The sequence below is a fragment of the Anopheles maculipalpis genome, chromosome 2RL (assembly GCF_943734695.1).
Source record: "Anopheles maculipalpis chromosome 2RL, idAnoMacuDA_375_x, whole genome shotgun sequence".
NCBI classification, from domain to species: domain Eukaryota; kingdom Metazoa; phylum Arthropoda; class Insecta; order Diptera; family Culicidae; genus Anopheles; species Anopheles maculipalpis.
In genome coordinates this window covers 33,413,653-33,439,562 of record NC_064871.1, presented here as the reverse complement: position 1 = coordinate 33,439,562, position 25,910 = coordinate 33,413,653, and the positions used below count along the sequence as shown (strand labels likewise).

Sequence of the window (25,910 nt, the reverse complement as noted above, 5' to 3'; positions counted from 1 at the left end):
TCCCTCGCAGCAAAACGTGATGATGGTCTGTGTGCGGAAATTGCCCACCTCCGGTGGCTTCCGGAAGGACGGGAGTTTCCTTTTTCCCGAGATGTTTTTTTTTCTTTCTTTCTTATTCCTCGTTTTCCTCTTTTGCTGGCCAGATTAGGGAACAACGTATTTCTTTTCTGTTATTTACTCCCTCTCCAAAGCTCTCTCCGGCCCCTTCCTCCCTAACTTTCAAATTATGTTTGTTCACTCTCTCCCTGTTCTCTTGCCTAGTTTTCTTGGGGTATGTTGCTGTGGCGGAGGGTGTTTCCCTTCTTCCTTTCGGAAAACAGTTTTGACTGTCTCGTTTTTCGGGTCGCTTCCCCACACTCAAAACCACTTATGTTGCTTTTTCTGGAAAATCTCGCACCACTTACCGTAACGGGTGCACTCTCACCCTCGTCCTCGTCTGTTTGTTGGTGAATTGTTATACATTTTCTTGTGTTTTTAGTTTTTACTTTGTTTGGGAGGGTTTTTAAAAAGTGAAGCGATGCTTGCGGGACGATGAGGAGGGAAGGCTCATCGGCGGCAGAAAGTACAGAACAAACTTGTGCGGATGCGTTTTTGTGTTTCATTTGTACGTGTACGAGCAGGAAAGCTGTGAGAAGAGTGTGAGAACTTGGTAGATGGGTTTCATGAAATAAAAATGTGTGTCGTTTCTATCCATTGCAGCTTTTGTCTTCGCTGACGTGAAGTTTTGGGAGTGTAAACATTGTATCATTACATACAATTTGTGATGTGTTATAAACGTTGTACACTTCGTTTGGTTAAATGTTTTGAGGATTTTTGAGCACAACAGAGGGAGCTTGTTAAGTTTCATGTAGTATTTGTAGAACCATAAAAATTCTATCAATTCGATTCTCACTAGACGTTCTGTCGGTATCGAATTATGCATCGTCTCCTAGCAGTTGGAGCTGACTGTCTTATGTATTCAAGTCAAGGTAGACAGGCTAGATTTCTCCTCTCCAGACCTCTCGAAATTGTTAATCTAAAGTTATTGCTGAAGAATGTGTTTTTTACTTAATATTGTTGTCGATCCAATGATACACATCTGGTCCAATGATATTGTCGTTTGGAAAAGATCTTAAACAAAGATTTACAATTTTTGACCTCATTATTTGGACATTTTGGAATGACTGGATCATAGTCTTATGTTTACGCCTATTGGTCTTATATTTTTAAGTCAATAACGCTTCGCTATAAAACAATAGTTTGTAAGTTCGTGTCCATCTAGCTATAAAATCAATGTGTCACTTATGCAAAATTATCTCTATTAGTCATACGGTAGAATAAATCAATTTGAATAGTTAAGCGAAAATTTGCAAACATCCGTACGTTTCCTACGATTCCCCCGAAACCGAAAATGAATTGTGCAAGACTCATCTCGCCAAACAAAATTCAATCAAATCAACATCAATCAAAAGACAGTTGATCAAAATGCCAAATTATCAAAACTCATTAAATTATAACACGAGAACACAAACTAGGGGGCGCGTTGTACGCCGATACACAGGCACACATACACAACGGTACGGTGAAGTGGGGGAAAATTCGAAAGAATGTTATCCGGTACACGATGGTATGGTAGAGCTGAATTTAATAACCGTTCTATGGCAATCATTTTCCCTACTGGAGTGTTCGCTTTGTATCACTTTTCCAAGAGGGGGAGGGGGCGGGAGGGGGTGGCATCCTTCGCAGCTTCCAGGCAGTTCCCTGCCAGTAAATCTTCTCCATTATCAACCAAACACGGGAGGTCTGGTCGCTGAAGGCGCCTGTGATGCCAAAGTTTTTTCTACGCTCCCGCTCCCGGGGTGGGTGAATTGAGAACAAATTCTTCCGCCCGTCTCGTTCGCTGAAATTCTCACCCCACGCCGTTGCACGGTTCGTTGCGTCCCGCCTCAAAAGCTGGTTTGATGATGGTGGAGTATCCTCGTTGTGGAAAATATTTTCCGTTCGTTGGTAGGGAGTGCCATGGTAACACACCAATTAAGCGATGTTGTGATGCTGTCGCCAAGCATCGTTTCGCTTCCCTTTTCTATTTGTCATTTTCCTAGGTTAGGTGGGTTTGCGTGTGTGTGTGTGTGCTGTTTGTGAGAGATTTGTTAAATGATAAATCGTTTTCCGTAGACTAATGGATCAGTTATCGCAAGCGATTGGGGTTCGTTTTTCTATAGTGCATTGATTTAGCGATCCACAGTCAAACATCATTACTGCAAATCCTGTAATGCGCCACAGGTTTTCCTAGGAAACGCTTTATTGGGTATTTGTTTGACCCACTGCACTGTTTGTTAATAGATAGTTTGAGGTTGATTTTTTGTAAATTTTAGTCACAGAAACACTTTCATTTTATTGCATGATGCTAGGCAAAATTCAGTTTTATGAAATATTCTGTAATCGATTATATTTTTTTTACATGTACCCTCGTGACAAATTCTATAATTATAAAAAAAAAATCAAAATAAATCCGTTTATAAAACAAAAAGTAAATCCCTCTATTTATTCTGTTTATCACCCATTCTTCGCCGATCGTTTCTCCCCCGAAACGAACTTGCACCCAAGGTTAAATAAAAAGTTTAAAATGAATTTTTCACGCTCCCTACACCTCCACGCATGGGCGAATTGAAATGCCAGCGAAATTGCCAAATAAAATATCGAAACCGACACCCACAAACTCATGCTTCTAATTGGCAACATTGATACAACATTGCTTGCGAAACCGCTGCTGTTTCTCCAGCATCGTGCCGGTGCAAATGTGTGCCCGAACAGGAAAGGGACATAAAAATGAAAGCGAGAAGAACACAAAAACACAATCCCATAAACGAGATCCACCACCACGAATGCCACCGACGTTTCGGCAGCAACATAGACTCTATTATTTTATTACCGGTTTATTGCCTCAAGTGATGCTGCCGAGTTGGTTTCATCTCTCGCCATGCGATAGGAATTCCCCAGCGTGTAGCAGGAGCTCCCCCGTACCCAACCGTACCGACTAGCAGGCAGCCAAAGGCGGTGCACGAGGGTGGGTTCAGGGGTTTTAAGGATAAGCTTTTCAGCCTTTTGTCTGCCCTACACCACCCGGCCCGTACCAACGGGCGCGCTAACGGTGTCTAGGTCGTTTGCCCGTTTTTCTCGATCCCTCGCTGCTAAGCTAAGCGAGAAAAACAAGCAAGACGGCAAGCGAGCATGGAGCAAGCGAACGACGACCAAAAAAAAAAAAAGCAAGCATCGACAACAATCAAGCGAACTTTACTGCTGATGATGAAAGGAAAATTGGTTTTGGAGCTGCTGTGGTGGTGATGGTGGAGTTCGTTTTTCTCAAACTGCCGGTGGTAAACACGTCGCATCCGGTCGGAAAACGGATGTTGAATGGGGCAAAGTGCCACAAATCGTACGGTGGCAAAATACATTCTTCCTACCAACAAACACACACACACACGACGCATTCACTGGTCGTTTGGTAAGCGACACGTCTAGGGCGAAAAATAATGAAGAAGGAGTATAGTAGAAGCGCTTCTCACCGTCCAGGGAAGGATAATATATTTGGAATCTTTATCGAAGGGTAGAGCGTTCCGAGACAACATTCGCGCGTACAGAAAAAAAAGGTGCGGATGTCAATGTTTGGGGGTGTTAGGAGCTTAGTTTATTGCTTCTTGCGTTTTATGGATTATGGGAAAAGGTAACATTATATTATCTCGGAGATTTCCTTCGCTATTCGGTGTGGGAAATTATTGATTGTTCCCCTCGCAGTGTAATTGATTTGTTTGAATTATTTTATTATAGCTACTCCAATATGCAGCAGATGATCGTTTTATCAGTTGCACATTGTTGGATTGTTTTGAAATTTCTTTCCAATTATTCGGCACTCCCCAATCGTTTTTTTTTTGCATTCCAACGGTATAGTTGTGGTACCTATTCAATTGAAAATATTTTATGCTTTCCAAGTCTACACACCGATACAGATAGTTGCATTGCAAAGAAGCAAGGTATGGTTATCATTCTTGACATACTAACCCCTCGGCGATTGGGCGTAATAACCTTCCTGGAGCGTGTGCTTGTGTGTGTGTTAAGGTAAATGAGTGGTAAATGAAACCGACCATCATCAGAAGGGCAAAAGGGGATGGTCGTACCGTCCACAGTCAACGGAATTACAGCAACCGATGTAAGTCCTCATGTTTCCTGTCATGTGATATGTGATGTTGCTGAAGGTAAAGGCTTAACTTAGGACTTCGGTACCCGGACAAACCTTAGGGTGGAGGTTGAGTAGAACAGATAGAGCACGTTTAGAGGTAATAAATTCTAATTCCACCATACCAACCCTGAAAATGAAGCTTCCCGTAGAAGGGACCCGTCCAATGTCGTCGTCTATCCCCAGGGGAATAAGTGAACCATAAAATAACAGGATCGTTTCGCAATCGCCATGAAGCATCGGGGTAGAATATAAACCCCCTTTCAAGTAGTCGGTTGGTGTCGAGTGTCTAACCACAAGTCCTACGATTGAGACAAGTGTGCGTGTGTGTGTGTTTTTCGAGAGTAAACCTAAGTTTTGCGGTTAAGGAAGGCAAAGGAGAGTTTTGACTCTTGCACTCGTTCCGAACTCAACTCGGCAGGATGACGAGTAATTTACATCCTGATGTGGTTTTGCTGCTGCGTACCAGCCTGGAAGGGAGAACCAGATCCCTCCCCCAAGAAGTACAATTTTCTAAAAATGTGTTCAGTAATCCTTGTCGTTACAACCCTACGTCAGCTACTCGAACTAGAGAGCTTTTCATAGCATCACAGCTACATACGCACGCTGCTGGTGGCATAGGAGTCTACTCAGAATCCACCTACCTCTATCGCATACACACCACATTTCTAATAGAAGCTAAAACCTTGTTCTCTACTAATAATGATTAAATCTATCTAATGTGAATTTATGACGCATCACGCATGCCATTTCCCGGACAGGAAGGAAATGGTGCTCAAACTAATCTGCTCCCATGCCTGCTCTCGCACATGGGTTTTGTGAAGGATGTAAACGTTTTTCCGACCAGTTTTGCTGTGTGTAAGGAGGTTTGATTAATTGAAACACCACAATGTTTAACGGCTGCTTACGTATTGTGCATACGATTGCTTGAGAAGCGTAGAATCATAATGTCAGCCACTCGGTATGCTGCTGTGTGTAAGAACTTTAATCTTTTGAACTGGAAATAGGTGGCAAAGCTTGATTACCGCACGCAGGTAAGGAAAAATCGGAAAAAAATATTTGCTTACCGGAAGTGGTTTTGAAAACCAATTGAGAGTGAATCATCATGCGATTGATGCTCATCGTGCGGATGGATGTAAAGCATTAAAATCGCTTAGCAAAGGTAAAAGCAAAGCTGAGATGATTTTATTGCAACGGAGCAGCATTGCGATGCATTACTTATTCTTCTACTTAGCCTGGTCAGGATTGAGCACGTCGCCTCGACATAGCCAAGTCGTCAATCCGTTTCCAGGAAACTCGGTCTAGGGCTGGAGTCCTCCAACCACCACTGCATCCGATCTCCGACCGGTTTGACTCCACTTGATCCAACCAACGAGCTCGCTGTGTTCCTCTACGCCTCGTGCCGAAATTGGTGGGGCGTGAGTCCGGCATCCTCATCATCATCGTACCTGCTTGAACACACCGCCAAAGATAGTCCTTAGCACCCGCTGCTCGAAAATGGCGAGTGCATTGGCGTCCTCCGTCAGCATAATCGTACCCGTAGAGGGCTACCGAACGTATCAACGTGCGGTAAATCGTACATTTCGGTTGTTGTTGGAGTCTTCTGGATCGCAGGAGTTTGTAGAGTCCGTAGTAGACACGATTCCCCTGAACAATGCGTCTTCGGATTTCGCTGCTTACGGTGTTGTCCGAAGTTACGATCGTACCAAGGTAGGAAAACTCCTCTACCACCAAGAGATCGTCGCCGTCAACTGATCGGGTTTAGGCTTCCGAGTCGGGTTCTATCACGGTCAGAGCCTCCGGCAAGCAGATATTTTGTCTTCGTCGCATTGATGCTCAATCCAATTCTATTGGTCTCGCGTTTCAGTCGGGTGTACGCATTGCACACAGCCGCAGATGTTCGTAGGGGCATTCCAGACTTTCGCACTAATAACACAACCATCATTTTCAACTCATTGCCATGAATGGATAAATGAAAGTTTCTACACCAGACACAATCATAGACGTTTGCAGACTGGTACGAGCTTTAGAATAATAAAATCTTCTTCTTCTTCTTCTTCTTCTTCTTCTTCTTCTTCTTCTTCTTCTTCTTCTTCTTTTTCTTTTTTTTTGGTTTAACGGCCGCTAAGGTCACGCCGGCTACCGAAAATAGCTTTCTAGACTGCCGATACCACTTAATTGGTTAGACAGTCTTCACTACGGTGGGACGGTCCGGATGGGATTTGAACTCCGGTCCTGCCCGGTCCGGCCAGCGTCACTGTCGCCTACACCACCGGGCCGCCCGATTAAATTTTCTTTATTGATTGCTATTAGGGCATACAAATTAAATAATTAATTTTATTTTACTTTAGGATGAGTTAACTTGGCCGCCAAACATTGGCTTAACACAAGTAGCTTAATGAATAAGATTTACATTGGGGAGTGTGATTAACGGTAACGTAGACGCTCCCGATAACGTATGCATATTTCATACTAACCTGTTGAAAATACAATTTAATTCAATGATTGCTATGCGTTGAAAATAAAATTAAATTTTGTAGTTATAAATGTGGTGACTCATGGATCATTTGCCTTTTAATTCCAAAGAGCATCAAATAATTGATCATTCCCGTACTTAACTTTCTACTTAGTAAAAGAACAAAAGGGAAGGAAAGTAATGAAACAAAACAAACCAACCAACATTTCCTCCATAATACGATCAATCACTATAGTGATAGCGAAACGTTGCTAAAGTTCACTAGCGAATCGTGCGAAAAAAAAGGATGTTTCGCTCACCACAACCCAGCTCCATTGTGCAGTCGGTAAAGTGGATCGCCTGTAGAAGAAGCTCCGTGTAGAATGAGTCAAATAAAAACGACAAAAACAAAAAAAACACAACCCGCTCGCAACATAAAGCACGGTAGCTGCAAAAGACGGCAAAGCTTGTATCTCTCAAGCAACGGACGGAACAAAAAAGCATCAAATGGAAATGTTTATGTACTCTAATACATTTAAAATGGGCCAGAGTTTCTTTTTTTTATGCTTCCAGTCTCCTCCGCTCTGGTTGTTGTTGGCATTGTTTGCCGTATTGTGTTCGGGCTTTTTCGCGTCCATTTCATCCTCCAAGAGAGCAGCGGCAGCAAATTCAAGCCTGACTAGTAGCCATGCATGATTGCATTTGGTACATCCCTGATGCTTCATCCACCATCAGAAAGCTCCATTTGACTCAGTTTTACTCACTCATCGCTGGCACACACACACGCGCATAGTGTACCAGTTCGGATTTTTTGCTTTGCGCCTCGGTGCAAGTTCATCTTGTGGCATTTTTTTGTTTTGCCACGGCATTGTTTTGTTTTTCCTTCTCCTTCGATGAACCATTTTTTGACGTTTGCTCCCCCCCGAACGGGAGTCAGCAAAGCTGAACGCGTGAGTACCAAACAAACAAGGGAAAAAACAAAAAGAATCTGTGTGTACACGATACGGTGTGAAAATATTCTGCTGAGCGCAGAATTCGGCTTTCCCGTGTGTGCGCTGGAATGGAGCAAAAGTGTGAGTAAGAGAAAAAAAAAGTGGGAGAAAAACCTTTTGCCGTGTCGTGCGGTAATAGAATTGGTAAGAGATTCCCTTACCCGCACACATACAGTCATGTGTGCACACTAAAAAGGAAAGCAAATGATTGAGTGGCACAGCACGGAAAAGCTTCCGCGTGGTGAAAAGTTGAAAATACTAGACCACTGGAAAGAGATGACCCAACCAAACCCCCGATCAATGAAAAGAGAAGGATAAAAAATGCGCTCCACTCACAGCCTACAAGAAGCCACACCGATGGTTCGCGTGAGTGGTTCAGAGGTGTGCGACGCTGCCAGTATGGCGTTTGCTTCGAGGAAACAGATGGTGGAAAATTGAAACCCACCGCGGTGGAGTAATGTTTTTCTTTTTTCGTATGCCAGTAGTTGCGCCTGACAAGACGAGGACACAAAGTGGGTGGCTGGGATGGAAATGAAAAAAAAAAAAACGATATTGTAAAAGCGACCCCCATAAGTCACGTTTTGCTGGTGACAAAAGGTATACCCTGTTGTTGGGGGGAGGGGGGGGGGGGGTCGCAAAGGGAAAGAGCTAGAGCAAGAGACGTGTGAGAATTATGTGCTGAAAGAGGACGGAAGAAAGGTTGGTGAACGAATGAACAAACGTAAAAGGACGAGGAACAGAAAAAAAACACACACACACACGCCCGAAGTATGGAAATTATACATCGACAAGGACGACGAATGATGACTATGGGAGACGAGGACACACTTCAAGAGTGGGATTGATTTACAAAATTTCGGTTCACTGCTTCTGGGTGATTTTGCTTCCCTTTTTTTTCGGGGTGCTGTTTGAGTGATGCGTGCCATCGCTTATGTGTGCGGAAATGGGCTAAGCAAAAAAAGAAAGGGATTCACCATCAATTGGACCAGAAGAATGTTGCCGGAAAGAGGCACGGAGAGCGCGAGAGGTGTGTATGTGAGCGTGTTTTTTTTATTTGTTATCATCGGCCAGGAAAAAAGAGACAAGCCATAAAAAAACACCGTCCAAACCCTGTAGGGGATGGCGTGTTTTTTTTTTTCTTCGTCCTGTGACAAGCTTATCCTGGCATTTTTTTTTTTTGTGCAGCCTTCTTCTTTTGCTTCTGTCCCATGTTTCTTCATGCGTTCGTACGTGCGTGTGTGTGTATCCTGTGTCCTTTGGTAGCGGCGGGACCGTACCGAAAAAAAGGGGCGAAAAATCCTTACATAGCGGAAGAAGGTGATGAGACGAGACGGTTATGTGTGCACACGTACGCATGCCATACATGGGAACCGTGTATGTGTATGTATGTGACGAGATTTTTTTTTGTCATTGGTTGCATTCGGTAGAAATATGCAAATAAGAAAAAGAATGTGTGGGTTCCTTTTTTTGACGGATGATTTGTGTACGTAACACACTGGAAGTACGGCGGTCGATGTTATGCGTCGTTGCATCCAACGTTTGGCAAGTAAATAGTTGATATGCTGGAGGGAGAATAGTGATAAAGGAGTCCTAATTGGAGAGCGGTTGTTATTGTTTCGCTGAACACTCAATTCCATTTTTATTTAATGCATGTTTTTGTTAATAATCATGCAATTCCGTCTGCATTACCAATATTAATCTCTTGTTTGGCAAACGAAAAATTGATCCTCATCCCATGCCCATGTGCCGTAAGAGTCTTATTGTTATGCTTTCTTTACTCACTTTCCCTAATCCCTTGCTGAAGGATCCTATGCCTATTAGCCTACTGCTAATTAGCTCAACACTCTCGACTGTTGTATGGTGTGCCGTTTAACTTTTGTCCCGCACTGAAGTGACCGGACTCATCGATTTCGGCTTCCCATTGTTGACGCGGAGGTTATAATGAAATGAGCAGTAGCAGCAGCAGCAGCAGCAGCAGCAGCTGGGTTTTGGTGCGTGAATTAATATGAGGGCTTTTTACCCTTCGCAGCTGCTGCTGCTGCTGCTAGTGGCTCCACTTGAAACCATCGAACAAAGATTGCCACACTGTGCCACATCATACCCTCTCCATTACCGTTTTGTTCGCTTACAGTGACAAATATTCCTGACCCGTTTGGCCATTGCTCGATGTTGATTCAACTGATGCCGGCGTTCAGCTGCATTCTCCGTTTGCGTTCTTTCCCATCCTAAAAGATCGCTTACAGAAGGAGAAGATGTACGAACGTGTGTGTGTGTGTGTTTACCGAGCAATCAGCAACTACCGGGAGAAAGCGCAACCCACAAAAGCGCCCTATAAGGACAAAAACCTCGGGTAATGAAGATGGCGCAACGGGTGGAAATAATGTTCGTTTCCGTCTCTCGTTTCACCCACATCCACATTCACTCACGAAAGCCATCGTTCAAGTGTGGTTTTTTGCCTGAGATACATACTCACCGTTTTGAAGTTTTTCATTCCCCGCGGGCGAGAATGAACACTTCATAGCGAAGCATGGTTCACCTCACCTTGACTCACTTTTCCCGCTGATAAGCAGATAAATCGTGCAAACCGTTTTGGCACCCCAAACGGCCGAACCCGCGGCTCACGCTTATATGTGCACAGGATGTGAAGTTCATGTGAGTGACTGGTCCTGGCGTGAATCGCGGGCACTGAGTTCCTTTTTGGTCGGGTGTTCGGGTGGCTGTGATTCGCGGAACGCAGTTCATTTGTGTGTTGAACGCCGTGGTGTACGGGAGGCTGCTGCTCTGCAGTTTGGCAGAAATCCTAACCAGTTTCACGTCCATCAAGACGCGCGCTCGAGGGTCGAGCACAAGAGTGTTGCTGGAACCGTTTATCTACCGTCGCTGGTGGAGGAGTACGGTGGATGCGTGGCATTCAGAAATGTTTGGTGATTCAAATGGTGAACAATCTTTGTTATTGTATTATTGTTTGTTGTCAAAAGTGTCAAATTTTAGTTTTAGACACGAGAGTATGTTGGGATAATTGTTGGTTCGAAATGATAGCAAAGTTTGGTGTAAATATAATAAACAAAAGTGAAGTACATACTTGTGGCTAGATATCAATAATTATCGCGTTAAACTGTGAATAAGTGTTAAATTAAACTCCGATCAGTGAAACTGTACAAAATGTAGTCTAAGTATGATAAGGATTTCTTTAAAATCTTTAAAAATCCTACAAATCTTTGAGTAATTTTACATCCCTGCTAGACACTCGTTAAGTTAGAAAAACCAAAAAAAAAGTGTACTTATTTCAATGTGAAATGTCACTGTCACCACACAGCACATGTCCCTCTCGTCCCACATCCTCTCGCGGCTTGAGTCAGGCGTCGTAAACGCAAACGTTTATGTCGATCCTACGGAAGGATAACGATTCGAAGTGAAGCATAGCTTTATGTGTGTGTGTGTGTGTGTGTAAGCATGCGCTAGAGCGAGAGAGCATTTTGGGAAGAAAGAGCGGGTGAGAGTGTGTGTACCATAAATCGCTTTAAACGTCAACTTCCCTCAATGGAAAAGGCATCCTTTACGGTAGTTCTGCAAAGGCGCATTGGATGTGTTGTGCGTGCATGTGTACGTGTGTGTGTGTGTGTGTGCGGGCATGCAGTGAAAGCAGCAAACGGGATATACATGTATAAAGAGCGGCATGTTAAAAAGCAACAACAAAAAAGCTACCAATTTAAATGACCATTCGCGGTAGCGAACAGGGAAAAACATGTGACAGAGTGCTGTAATCTCGTGGTTCATCGTTTCTGGTGTACACTGGGTTAATGGTTGGCTGGGTCCTGCGCTACCCAGTGTGTCCCACCCATCCCATTCGTTCTTATCAGCAAGGCAGTGGATAATTTAATCATTTATTAAAGCATATTAAATAATCGCATTAAAAACGACTCGTCATCTCCTGATCATCACCCTCGTCGCCTCAGCGGTGATATGTGACGGTTGTGTAGTGTGCGGTGTACACAGTGTGGTTTGTAGGGATTTGTGCGACGAGTGGGTGTGTGTGTGTGTGTGTGTGTGTGGTAGTGCTGCTGCTTGGGTGTAAATATGTAATAATTTCGTATTCTGTGTGTGTCCTGTTTTGGTGTGAGCAGCAGTAGTTATACGATACGAAAAGTGAGAGTGAGAGTGTTTTCATCATCAGGAGTGAAAATGAAGTCACTAAATGAAACAAACAAGCTTTCGGTGTGTTCCTTCTCTTTCCTATCGCCCGCTCTTGCTCTCTCTCTCTCGCTCTCTCGTGCGTTTGCTTCTCTTTCACTCCATCTGAGCTTTTATGCTTCAAGCAAGGAAGGTACAACGCCAACATGTTTCGAATATTGCTTGCCCAAACAACAAGAGAGCTCACCCTTGGCCATGGTGATGCGCTTGCTCCGTGTCTCTTGCTCGGTCCGCACTGCCTTATCCGCTTGCCATAACCGTGTGGCGGTGTCTTATGCTACGTCGCAAACACTGACACCAACACATAAGGGTGAAGCCGTAAATTGGGTGCGCTTTGGTAGAAAACACCGGTATCCGTTTCGTAGGAACTCTCGCCATGCCAGGGAACGAACACACGCACACACGCTCACATTTACGGTACATGCTTGCGGACGTATCCTTTTGTGCCGAAGTGAAGCGTGAACTTTGTGTGCTGTTCATCGCCATCGTGTACCGTTTATTGCTCGGTGGAAAAGCCCGTCCTTTTTACGCTGGTTTTGTGTGTAGCTTGTGTCATCTGCTTGTGTGTGTGTGTGGGTTCAAATGATCGCTTAATTGAGTGGCACTGCTGTGAGTGTGGAACGGGGAAGCACGATGATATGATGATGCTCATTTGACAGTATTTAATCAGTGAATGCAACTTGCATTATGTTTTCCTCTTTTTGTGTGTGCTTTACTTTCCTATGATGGCTTTTTGTGTCTGTCGACCACAATGGATCCTGCCAATCCTGCTTTTCTATCTCGCACTCTCTCTCTCTCTCTCTCTCTCTCTCTCTCTCTCTCTCTCTCTCTCTCTCTCTCTCTCTTGTATTCTCATTTGGGAGAGTTATTGAACGTGTGTTTTTTTTTTAAGTAATTTGACATTGATATCACTGTTTCTGCCAGTTCATTTGTTTCACTCTTTATTCGCCATTGCCACGTTGAGTGGTAGTTTATGAATAAAACATTATTATTGTTACGATGAAACAATAAAGCACCGCAGCTCCCCGCTGTGCCGTGGAATGGAATTAATCAGGTTAATTATGTTCACACTTTCGCTGTGAACGGATGAATCACACAAAGTGACGGATCAGCATAATGTTCCTTGTGCAATGTGATAGCGATGGTTCATGAACGTGCATCGTATATTTATTGTAATCGTTCTTCATTGGAATGTATCGCATAATGAGAGTGGTTTAATAATTGCATTTAGCTTTGTTGCGGTTTGTGGTGTTATTTGAACAGAAAAAAAAAATTACGAAGGCTTTACTATAATTAAGCTGTTTATTTTCCTTTAATTAAATTTTCGTTTTGTTTCGGAAATGAAACTATTGTGCTATTGTGTATGTGTATTGTGTCTTTTAAATTCGTGTTCTTAGTTTTAATGAATATTTGAAATTTGTTTTTTAAAAGTGAATTAAATAATAGCTGGAGTCGAGTGTTGCAAGTGTCCGTGAAGTTTTAGGAGGAAAAAACCCCCACTCATCAACGAAAAGAATTCTCGTACGTTAGTGAAAGTGTCAATCGTGACAGCTGTTCCCGGTAGATAGCCGTACCAGGTGCACTTAAAATCCACAAGGAGACCGCAAAAAAATAAAAACAAAAACATAATAAAACATTTAAACTGTTGGTGGATTTAATTCGCTTTACGCTCGACAACCGTGTGCGCCAGAACGCGTACGGTTACGGTTTGACAAATTGGCTCCGGCCGGCTACCATCGGCTGCTTTCGCATCAACAATATCAATATCGATATCAACAAGAGCAGCAGCAGCAGCAACAGCAGCAACAGCAGCAGCAACAGCAATTTGATAATATGACTGCCAATTTGAAGGTGCATTTAACTATAATTATATTTAATTCGTGCACATAAATAGTTAATTGAAGTTGGGGTGACAAACTGGACAGTTTTGTGGGTGAGCGAATCGACCGCAAGTTGGACGTTTGCCATCCTTGCTATTCGGGTTTCGGGTTTGTTTTGGCCCTCTTCAGTAGATGGTGGTTTTGCGGGATTTACGGGGTGGTGGAATTATGACCTATTTATAACTTTATTTTTTCTTTTTCGTACATCAATTCGCATGAGAATTTATCAGACTAATCGATGTAGAACATTGTTTTGACGTTTTTGTTTTAGTAAAATTTTAATTTAAGTCCTACTATTAACATAAAAACATGTTTGCACATTTTGTAGTTTTACGTCTAAAACGTTTGTTTATCTTGTCTTTACAGGGACCGCCTCCGCAGGGGCGCCAGTTTACGATAGCGGAAACGCTGGAACGGATTAAGGAGGAATTTAACTTTCTCCAAGCACAGTACCATTCGTAAGTAGTGTTTTTTAAGCAACCAAAAATTTTAAGGATGTTAAATTATTACCGAATTACCAGGAAGAAAAGAGCCGAAAGAATGAATATGACTCAAAGTTTGTACAAACTAACTTACCAATCAAACTTATCAGTGCCGTTTCTTTACCGTATCCTTAAGTTTGACTAAAGTATTTGTTTGAATCAACAACTTAATACGCACGAAAGGAAAGTTATTGTGTACTAAAACATGATACAAGTTTGCTGATTATACCTTTCGCTCGAGGATCGAAATCAAATGATAAGCACCTGATTATGATGTTAATATTCAGAAGCTACGAATGCATCCGAGCACTGCGAAACATAAGCTCCCCGCGGACAGGGTTTTGCTATTCGAAATCCATGACTTCGGCTCGGTTTTCCTCCCAATGCCAGCAGCTATGTCAGCACGCTAATACTACTAATGCTACTGCCCACTGACTCGCAAATCCCGAAGCGTCTTAACGCAGCTACACAAAACAAACTACTTGCGACCAGGAATCGTCGTTAATCAGCCCTTCGGGCTGGTTGTTGAGGTTAGGTTGGGTTAACCGGGGGGAAACGAACACCGCGTAATCATTAATTTAATTGTTATTATGCTCACTTGTGGCGCACATATTTACTCTCACCATTACTACCAACAGCAGTCAGATCGGCATGGGTAGGTTCGACGGCTTTTTGGGATTATCCGTGGTATGGTGCGAGTGGTTGGGAATTTGGGAAGGATAGAAATTGAAATTGATAGCATCACAAACTATTGTGAGTGGGTGGAAGTAGTGTGAGTGTGTGTTTGTGTCAGAAATTTGCCCTCGACACGACGCCTAACCTCACAATCAACGGATTATTCATTTCTTCCCATCACTGTCTAACGCGCACCCTCTCTCCGTTGCTTACCTTTCACACTCGCCTCGGATACCATATGCTGTCGGGTATCAAATAACATTAATGGATTTAGCTTTTCAATGGATTCTGTGCTGCATGTTTGGGCTCGGATGCATAACTGGGAGTTTAAATGAGGATGGGGAAAGCAGTGATTAAGGTGGTACGGTGAATAAACATCCTTAATCGCATTGATTAGCTTGTTAATTATGAAGGAGCAATTTCTCGGATAGAATTCATTCGACAAACAGCTCTGAATGGGTGCTTCACTTCAATGGCATTGTGTTGTGTTGCTAAGAGCAAATCTTTGAATACTAAGTGATGTTGCACAACAAATATACATTGTGTTATTAAAAATATTCTAGCGATTTGTTAATTTAAAGCCAATTAGGTTGTATTATTAAAAATTAAAGATAGTTCACTGACATATATAAAATAAATAGATATCGTAAAGCATTTGTTTCAAAAATGTGCAGACAAAAGCTAATGTCTCAAATTTCCATAACCATCAATTGAAAAACATAATTTGAAAAAAAAAAACAAAACCCGGAAGCTGCAGACCAAAACAAAACAAAAACGCACAACAAAACGCAAAAGAAAAGAACGCATCTTTTATTCGAGTGCACACCGGAACCGGAAAACATGCTTCATTGAAATTATGCACAAAACAAATTAATACGGGCGCACATTGATGATGATACATCGGCGCTCCCGGTGTTCACTGATGAAAGCAGGAACGAATCGCTTCCGACCGGTTTTCGGTTAATATTAAGCCGCCGGCATGAATGATGAACGGACCCGCTCGGCCGATGAGGCCTTGTTGCTGGGTCGATGAGCGATAGAAGCTGGGGGAAAACTGGTAATGTTTATAATGAGGTGGCAAACGAAGGAACCACCAACAGGAACCAAAACGAAGAGAGAGAGAGCGTGAGGAAAAACCGACGTTTCAAGGACTACCGAATGAATGAAACCGTAATGGAAACGGGAGGGAAGTTAAGCTAAGCTTGAATAATGGAATTAATGGGCAATACGCACCCTCGGCAAGATGTTTCTTGCCGGCACGTTTGGTTGGGTGGTAACATCCCTGCTGGTGCCCAGGTGAGATCGATGCGATCCGGGGTTGCTAGATGGTGGGAACAGGATGAATGCAGCTGCTGCCGTGTTATTGCTATGTAATCCTCCTCTCGTGCACGCTCTGCGATGATGCCTTATGGCATTTGGCCCTTTTGGCTGCTGTCGGCTGGTCGATTGTGATTAGGAACAATAAAAACATGTTCACCTAGTTTTTTTTGTGGTAATTTGTCCCTTAGCATAGAGTTTGAGGGAGCATAAAACAGATGCATTTATTTTAAATGCTTACAGGGTGTGGAGCCCAAAAAATGTGAAAAGCATTTTTTCAAACTATTTCTATTTCCGAAAAGGCGGTTTCGTTCGTTCGGCTGGTAGATAATAGTTTCATTTTCGATAATTTAATAAAATGATTTAAAGTTGATAAAATTGTATTGTTGATTATTTATATCGTTTCAATGTTTTTAATAAATAAAATAAAATTTTTTGTACCCTTTGACGTGCCGCCATACTTAATAAATACAGAGTTACGATGTTCTATTATAAACATTTGAATAATTAAATAAAATTTTCCAAACGGGTAGTGGAGTATTGCCAATTTCTAGTGGAACTTTGCAGTCATTTAAGGAAATTTTGCATTCAGTTAGGGGTAATAGACAATAAAATATTGCAATAAGCACAAAATAGAAGAAGCATTAATTAAAATAAACTTTATCAACTATTTGTGCATAAAACCTGTTCAAATAGGCCACAAGAAATGTTGCCAGATGCAATCTGATATTTTTATTCAAAAGTTTGACATTTTGAGACATGATCTCACTCACAACATTTTGACGTACGATCAATATTTGTGATGTTTACATTGACTTGAACAAATTAATTTCTTCAAAAACATTTCGTACGATCATTTTTCACAACTTTCGACAGGGATTATCAAGACAAGACTGCGTTGGAGAACTCAAATGTTTGTATGGCGATGAAGCACCATTCTATAGCACTGTTAAGAACTGATATAATGAATTTAATCGTGGCTGACGCTCGCGCATTGACGAATTTCGAGAAGATCGACCAGATGTGCCTGAGAAGATTGATGCCGTTCGAAATCTAATTGTGCATGATCGTCATATAACATACTGCGAGATAGAAGAATCTTTGGGCATTTCTTCCACCAGCATAAACACTATTTTGCACAAAAACCTGGCAATAAAAAGCTGTGCTTCGAAAGATGTTTATAAGATAGTCAACGAAAGTTATCCGTGGAAGAAGCCCTTCGAAGCAAATGGTCGCCTGTTTCTTCGGCAAAACTAGTCATGTGGCGACTGTTCCGCTTGAGCAACATAGGACGATCAATTCTGAATGATACACCACAATTTGTTCGCCAGAAGTCTTCGGAGAAATTCAATAAACGAACAACAGAAGACGGATCATTCTGCACCATGACAATGCGAGCTCTCACTTATCGGCGCAAACCATCGCTTATTTGACCGATCAAAACGTCGAATTAATGGGTCATCCGCCCTATAGCCCTGACTCGGCACCCAATGACTTCTTTTTATACGATTTTTATCCCCAGAAGATGCTGTTGAAACGTTCAAAACCCACGTTTTTGAAGGTATCTCAATCAGAGTGGAAAAAGTGCCTCGACAATTGGTTTGAGCGCATGCAAGAGCATATTAATCGTGCTGGAGAGTATTTTGAAAAAGAATAAAGCACTTTTTGATGATAAATGTTTGGATTTTCATTATTAGACCAGAAATATAAATAGCAGCCGTCGTATTAATGATAGCGCGTGCTAATGTAAACAAACTATTGGGTGTTTTTTTTCCAATGCTGCCAATTTAATAGGAGAGTACGCAACATTCTGTAGAAATTATACAGAAAATTGCAAAGATCGACAGTATATTTGCAAATGTATCCTAACTGCATGCAAATGCATTGCATTGCAAAGTTTCACAAGAAGCTTGCTAGTTTTGCAAAAACTATTTAGTTTTTTAAAAGTTCCTTAAGATGCATCGAAACCCTGTAAATAAATTCAAATTTTAGTTCTTCATTTTTTACGGTGTCCCTGTAATAAAACTCACAACTTGTTGTTTCATGTATCACAATTCCAATTCAAAATCAAACTCATCTCTATTTTTCTACGAAAAATGCTTTACAAAAAAAAAAGAATGAACAACGACGGACGTAGCAAAAAGTGTAAACGAATCAACGAGCTAAACCGGAAGTGGTGGCAACAAGAACGAATTAAATAACACCCTTAATCTCGTAATTGTTCAGCCATGATTGTAAAGGCAGCACCGCAACCCACAGCGCAGCGTACGGCAGAAGCAAGGATGTAATGTCGTACGGTCGGTGTAATTTCGTTACTTATCGCTGAACTGACCGGCTTTGAAAAAGCCAAAAGGAAAGAAGGAAAGAAAAGTGCAAAACAATCCTCAGTCCGTAGCGTGGCTTTTTCTTTCCCGTTCTCCCGTAATGCGTTCGTTCGCGCCATACGAGCCGACCATATAAGACGGAAAGCGTAACAGGGTAGAGGAGTGCTGTTGGCTAAATTTGTCCTTTTTCTTGTTCCCCTTAAATATTAGGTCGTTTTTGCTTTTTTTCTTTCCCTCTTTTAGGTGGCCACAACCTTCCCACCGCTCCTCGGGTAGTTATTAAACTCACTTTGCGCCCTTATTTGCACACGCAGGGCCCGATTTTTCTATTTATATTTCAATTACACCCTTCATTCAGCCACATTTCGCAGCACACGCCGCCTTTGTCGCCTGTTTTTCCCTTTCCAGAATCACTTCACACTCACAAACACACACACTGTTCAAGCTGTTTTCCCATATATCCTACCGCACAATCCCCGACCCAGCTGTCCTGTCCGTTGACTGGGTTCGTGGGGTTCGTTTCGTGACAACGGCGCTAAAATTGTTAACTTTTCTTTCGCGTTGTTTTCTTCTTAAAGCCTCTTCCGTGCTACGTCGCACCGGGACTTTCCGGTCGAGAGCAACCATTTTTATACGTTTTATTTCCTTGTCCCCTCCGCTCTTTTACCCGTATTGAATACGTTCGCGTTGTACACTACCTACCTAATTCCGTTCCTTTTTCGCCGTCATTATTGCTTCCCGGTTTCGTTGCCGTTACCGTTTCCTGTGCATCATTATGACCACTTTAGCGAACGTCAATGTGTGTTTGTGTGTGCGCATGTGTTTGGATGGCAAAAGAGCTTATGCACAAGCTCACAACAAATACCCACCACCACCTCGAGGCCAGCTGGCAGCTTTGTGTCAGTGTGCGTGTGTGTGTGTATGTATATTGTTTGGTTTCGGTACTTCTGCTGATTTCGCCGACCGACCAACCAACCAACCAATCGACCCCTATTAATTCGCGTATGTGATTTCATCCCTCACCGTCCTTTCGCCGTTTCAGCTACAGATTATATCAACGTTGTCTGTGAGCGTCAAACAACAACAAAAAAAGGGGACTTTGATTCCTTCCTCCCCGTTTAAGGGAGGGATTCCTTCTTTTACGCATGTTTTTTTTTTTGCTTGCATTGTGCACGCAAAAAGTGTCGATTTGCTTTGTTCACAGTTTTCGATCCCCTGTTCGATTTGGTTTCGATCGCCGGATCAGGCTGTTCGGGTGGTACAGAGGGCAGCAGAGACAGAAGGGTACGCACGCGTTTGGGTTTGCTTTTGTTGAGACAATTTTCGGAGGGACGCCTTGTGCCTTTAGCGCTCTTTTCCTCCGAGCTGCTTGCACAGGAATCAAATATTATTGTTATTATAGTCCTTCCTTTGGCTCATCAATTTGCCCTCGTCCTTGTACGGTTCCTCTTCATTTCTGGTTCAGTGGTTCGAGGTTCGTTTAATGCGTTTTTTTTAGTGGCGCTTCCTTTTCTTTTTTTTTGGATCAATGTTGCGTGTCTCGCACTTCACCCATGCCTTGCTTCTTGGGCCCTCTAAGTTACTGGGCCGTCATTAATATCTTGATTCACGATGACAACCTTTCGTTCGAGGCAAACGATCGATTTGGTTCGATAAGCTTTAATACGGAGTGTAAGAATTGGTGTTGGATTGTGGACGCGACTTGCGAGTGATACGGACAAAATAATGAATCCGTTTTTATTGTGTTAGTTACGTTCAACACAGTTAATTTTGTATTTTTTAGACATGAAATGCGAATAAATCACGAATTATTTAAAAATAATACGAAAATTATTACCGTTTGACCGAGTAGCAGAAGAGTTACAATAAATAATAGAGAAAATAGACTAATTAGGTTACTTTAAAAGTATTTTTAATGTTTTTTCAACTCTATTTGAGTTTGACGACTCTTTTTTATTCGTTTATATGTTATTATTTTTATGGATATTTTAAGCTTCTTGATTCCTATGCAAAGATTTCGTAATTTCTAAACAAATTTCTGACGAATACAAAGTTAGTTTCGAATGTAAAGATAGTTTGAGTTTTTAAAAATACTTTTTAAGATGGTTCTAAGAATTCCAAAATAGAAAACTTCAAAGATCCAACTGTGTTCTTTCAATCACTGTAATTTTAAATTGATAAAATCGTTGCTTAAGCTCACGAGTCAGTTACAAGCGAACTGCTCGCAAACTTACAACATTTGTTCGAACATTTGTGCGAAACAGTACATTTTGCTGAATGTGAAGATGACCATTAGCATTTATTGTTACGCTTGCTGAGAGTTAGTCCTCGTTTCCTTCACACAGAAATCAGTTTAAAAAACCGAACACCACCTAAGAATATCCACATGACACTCGTCTTCTTACATTACAAATAAAGACACAATCTTGCACTCGAGTACATCGTTCATTCAGTCAGTAATCATTGCTTCCCTCCGTGGGCGGCTTACAAACCACCAACTTACGAGAGCTAGAAAAGCTGAGAGTATAGTTGGCTCGATTGTACATAAATGTTCGAAAAGGGAAGCAATTTCCGCACCCAGCCCAAGCTGTGTTGGTGCGAAGGAAAAGAGGGCGACTGTTTTCAATCGACTCAATAAGTGGAATAGATGTTGATCGTGTTGAACATCGCAAACAAAAGCCCGAAAGAAATGGCTTACGGGAAGGTGAAAGAAATAGCTGTTGCTATTTCCAATGCCGGCGGGGATTATTTTCTCCTTCCGTGGAAACACAGGGGGAGAGAGAGAGAGAGGTTTGTTGAAAGGACATGGCAGATTGGAAGACCGATTAGATAGCTTCCGGAAAGATGATGGTGGTGAGGTGGTGCCAATGGTTGTGGAGCGGATAGAAAATTCGATTCCGGACTCAATCTGTGCTTCTATTGCTGCGCCACAAGGATGGTGCGCAATGTTGGGTGTGTTTGTGTGTCAGAAGGAACGAGACCGAGGCTGAGTTTTTACAAGCAAGCTACCGACGCACATGAACTCTTTCAAACAGTGTGTAAAGAAAGGATTTGTTGAGAGGAAAATGCAGAAAAATGAATTTTCATGTTCTCCTGTACAACTACACTATCATTTGAGGAAGTAAGAAAGAAAGAAAGCATTGAACACCGATAAGCCACTCCTCGATACTTGTGTGTGTGCGTGTGTATAGCAGTGAAGCGATTGCGGTCGAGTGGTACATTTGCACGTTATTGTTATTACCATTATATCCTTTTTTTGCTCCTTACCAAGTACGACCGAGAAACCGTACGAAGCTTTAATGTTGAAATAGCACGAATTGGTGGTGCAAAGCAAAATGCGGTTGGTAAATGTTTCGTGTGATTTCGTGTGAAAGTGTGAACATTAAGTGCAATTGGTTGTAGTGGTGGTTTTACGTTACCATCGTGAACTGCCGGAACTGGGACTTTAAACCCGTGACCCTCACAGAGTCGCTCACAGAGTCAAGGATTGTTACCCCAAGTATGGTGCGCGGAATATTTTTCAAAACAAATCCTTAATCTTTAAAGTAAAGTACATCCCTTCTTCAATATATTCCTGCAAGCGCTCACGCGACCCATCGTATCATAAATCATTGGGGGTTGAAAGCATATTCAGCACCATAACAAAACCATATTCAACATTACCAATCGCCTTTTTTTAGCCTCTGCTCAGCGAAAAAGTGAACCCCTTTTGATCGAAACAATCATAATGAACAGATTTCTTTTTTTTTTTCGCCGCACAAAACGATTCCTCCGGGAGCCGCCATAATACGAAAGTGGCTAGGGAACCGTTTCGTTCGATGAATACATCATCGCCTGGGATGGGAATATTAAAACAGGAAGCACTTAGCGCACAAAAAAAAAAATCACGTGAAGTGAATAATAATCATGAAAGCGATTCCTGACGATCCGGACGACCCTTCAACAGCGAAAACCACAAAATAGCCCTAACGATGCAATCGAACCGTGGACGAAAATACGGATGGCGTTAGATAAGCGAAGGCGCAAAGCAAATAATGAAAAACTTCATGTTTCCACGGCGCAGAATTTAGACACTATCCGGAACACGTGAAAATCCGTGTTACTAAAAGCCCCAAAAAACCCCGCCCGTGAAAGAGAGCGAACCTCCTCACCTTACTGTGTTAATTTACGCTCGCTACGGCAGGGAGCGGGTACAAAATGAAAGAAGTGGAACAAGAGAAAAAAAAGGAATCATATCCGTCGTTCGTTTCTTTTGCTAATGGATACAAATTAAATCACTTGCCGCGCACCATCGCCCGAAAAACGCTACCCCGTATCCCGCCGAAAGCTCCCTTTTAAAACGTAGCTGTGTATTTGTTTCACGAACTGTGTGTATGTATGTATGGTCGATTAATATTCATTCGTGTTAGAGATCCGTTCCACACGGAGTTTTAGGGATTTACCGATCCATTTTCGTGTCCTCCGTCCTTCCCAGGTTTCTCTGCACCCTGGCTGAAGATTTTAAGGCGTGCGCGCGTGTGTTTTTTTTTTCGGGTGGCAAAAACATCCCCGGCACAGATTGCAAATCTTTCGCCTGTCCGTGTTGCTAGTATATCCTTTTTTTCCTTTTTTGGTTGGGAAAAGCGAAAGAACAACATGTAAACGTTACAAACGAGGGGAGCCTCGAAAGAATAAACGAACCGGATCCATGTTTTGCCGATGGTGAAAAAGAAGGCAAAAAAATGGTTTCGTTACGACGAGACCGACCCTTCAAACGGTTTGGAAAGTTTTGAGAAACGTTTTGAATTTGAATACGTTTTTTTTGTTTTCGCGTCGATGAGGGAAAATGCTGGTAGCAAAATTAAAAACTGATCCACAAGAAGAAATGAAAAAAAAAAAAAAAACGTGGCCATGCTGGTGTTAGAGATGATTTTTCTTCACTTCTAAAGCAAGCAATCAAGCCAATTACAAAGTAAATATGTGTTTTTTGAGCAGGTGTGATTGTTAAAATTTTTCACTGGAAGTAAATGAAGTAAATAAATTAAGTCTTATCTGCAAGACACGTTTCTGATTTATCCAGTGGTTTGATGTGCTTTTTAATTGCGATTAAGTTTGAATTCATTTTTAATTTAGTTATTTCAGTTGATATTTGTCGATGATAACAGTTGCTTAGATAATATTCGTTAAGATCGAAAAAGAATGCCATACGATGTGCCGATGGATTAATTTACAACCGATCAGCGATTCGAAAACACCGCACGATACGAGAGAGCATAATTTCCAGAGCGACAGGACCCGCATCGTAAGGTGAATGGTCAGGTTTCGACGGCGGGAAGATCGACGTGGGAATTAAACATATCCAAATTAGGAAGCAATAGCAATCTTCACCATGCGGCAAATCGTGGAGAAGATGGCTTAACAGCAATTGAACACGTACCATCTCTACATAGATTTCAAGGTCGCATAGCCAGGCTTGTTAAAATGACTACTGAATGAGGCACTGGTCAGGTTTGTTAGAATGACCATGACTAACGTCACATGCCAGGTGAAGGTAGATGGAAAACTCTCAGGGTCCTTTGCTGCCACCAAAGGCCTGCGTCAGGGACAGGCCTGGGCTCACCTGTCTCCTACTCAACTTGGCGCTAGAAAGGGCCATCCGTGACTGGGAGGTGGAGACTTCGGGAACCATCTTCTATAAGTCAACCCAGATCCTGGCATACGCTGATGATTGATACATCATCTTCTGCGGCTCTCCCAGGTAGCAGAGGCCTACCAAAGGATCGAACAGGCGGCAGAAAACCTCGGGTTGCAGATTAACGAGGCAAAGACTAAATTGACGGTTGCACCATCCGCGGCCCTACTAAGAAATCTGGAACTACGTGTTGGTGTTGTACGGATAGGTGACCGCAAATTTGAAGTCGTCCAAAATTTCACCCAGCTCGGGTCAAAAGTCAGCACCGAAAACAGCATAGAGCCATAGTTGCACCTGAGCCTGAGGAAACATCTCGGCTCAAAAAAACTTTTCGTGACGGTCGAAGCTGGGACTTTATCGTACCTTTATAGTCCCAGTACTCACATACGCCCCTGAGCCATGGACCCTGTCCAAAACAGACGAAGCCCTCTTACCTGCGTTCGAGAGGAAGATGCTCAGAAGGATCGTTGGCCCAGTATGTATGGAAGAACAATGGAGGAGTCGCTACAATGACGAGCTGTACGAGCTGTATGACGACCTCACCGTCGTGCAGCGAATTAGGCTCGTCAGTAGTGATACCACCGGACGACCCAGCTCAGAAAGTCCTTTTAGGTCGTCCACACAGACAGAGGAGGCATGGTAGGCCTAGATTGAGGTGGGAGGATAGCGTGGAATCATCCACGTGAGCAGTTCCGGATTCTGCTACGGCAGGCCAAGACCGCGTAGCGGTTGTAGCGCTTGATAAGTAAGTAAGGAAGGAAGCAAAATGTTTGGAAGGAAGGAAATCGGAAGCGAAGGATTAAAGAGTTAGAGGCAAATGATCACGTGCCGCGCGAGGACGCGATTCTTATAAAAGTCTTCCAGTTTCTAGTTCTAAATTCCAAGTATTCAAAGTTTCAAAGTTTTCTAAGTTCAAACTAGTTCAGAGTGAAAGAAAGTGCCTGGTGAATATGACTGAGAATCTGGGGCTTATAAAACGTTCAAGGCTGTTATGTTTCTCAGTAATGCTTTTATGGATTTAGAATCCGGATACATTAGACTTAGGAAAATATTATACTGATCGTAATAAATGGTAAGCTCATTTTCGATAATTTTTCTCAAATCCATGATGTACTTGAAATTTACTTTGTTCATCGCATCGCAAAAAATGTTGTACATACCTCCAAAAACAAGATATTCAACAAGACTAGAATTGAAAAAAGATTGAAATAGCATTTACAAAAAAAAACTGTTCAAACAGGAATCCTTTGCTTAACCCTGAAGCTTAGCATACATTGTAGCTAGAACCTGCCGGTATCACAAATAAAGAGTCGAAAAATGTAACAAATCATGGCACACATTAAAACCTAAAAAACCAAACCCCGAATGATGTGCGGTCACACCCCGTAACACTACGGTGTAACTGAAGCGAAACAAAGAAACAATTTCGGAAGCAAAAAAAAAAACAAAAAACCTCGAACGCTAAATAGAGTTCATGTTCTCATGCTGTTTGTCAGTTTCGAACGAAAGTAACAACAGAGTTTAACGCGAAATGTGTACCGTTTCCGAGGGTTGCCGCTAGTCCTGTTTTTTTTTTTGTTGGTGTTGTTTGTTTGGAGGTTTTCCTATTCAAATTCACCAGTGAAGAGTTTCTGTCCATTCAGGATTCTAAATCCTGACGAGTGTTACCGACACTACGACGTCCGTGCATCCGCGAACCGAGGGTTTTCA

At 42.3% G+C, this 25,910-nt stretch overlaps 2 protein-coding genes across 13 annotated transcripts in view; one reads left to right on the top strand and one right to left on the bottom strand.

Annotated features, from left to right (window-relative positions):
- Positions 1-9,000, bottom strand: part of LOC126557360 (protein fem-1 homolog CG6966) — a 182,552-nt gene extending 173,552 nt beyond the window's left edge. Inside the window, exon 1 of the mRNA XM_050213101.1 lies at positions 8,988-9,000. The gene's annotated coding sequence lies outside the window, so the exon portion shown is untranslated. The remainder of the gene's footprint in view (positions 1-8,987) is intronic.
- The window catches only part of LOC126557211 (protein groucho-like), a 345,364-nt gene that overhangs the window by 102,065 nt on the left and 217,389 nt on the right, over positions 1-25,910 (top strand). For 11 of the 12 annotated variants that reach the window (XM_050212904.1, XM_050212911.1, XM_050212907.1 and 8 more), the window contains one exon: positions 14,098-14,189. In XM_050212904.1, the coding sequence (XP_050068861.1) occupies positions 14,098-14,189 (92 nt within the window). Of the gene's footprint in view, positions 1-13,477; positions 13,703-14,097; positions 14,190-25,910 lie in introns of those variants that run through there. The other variant, XM_050212908.1, reaches the window with a different exon arrangement.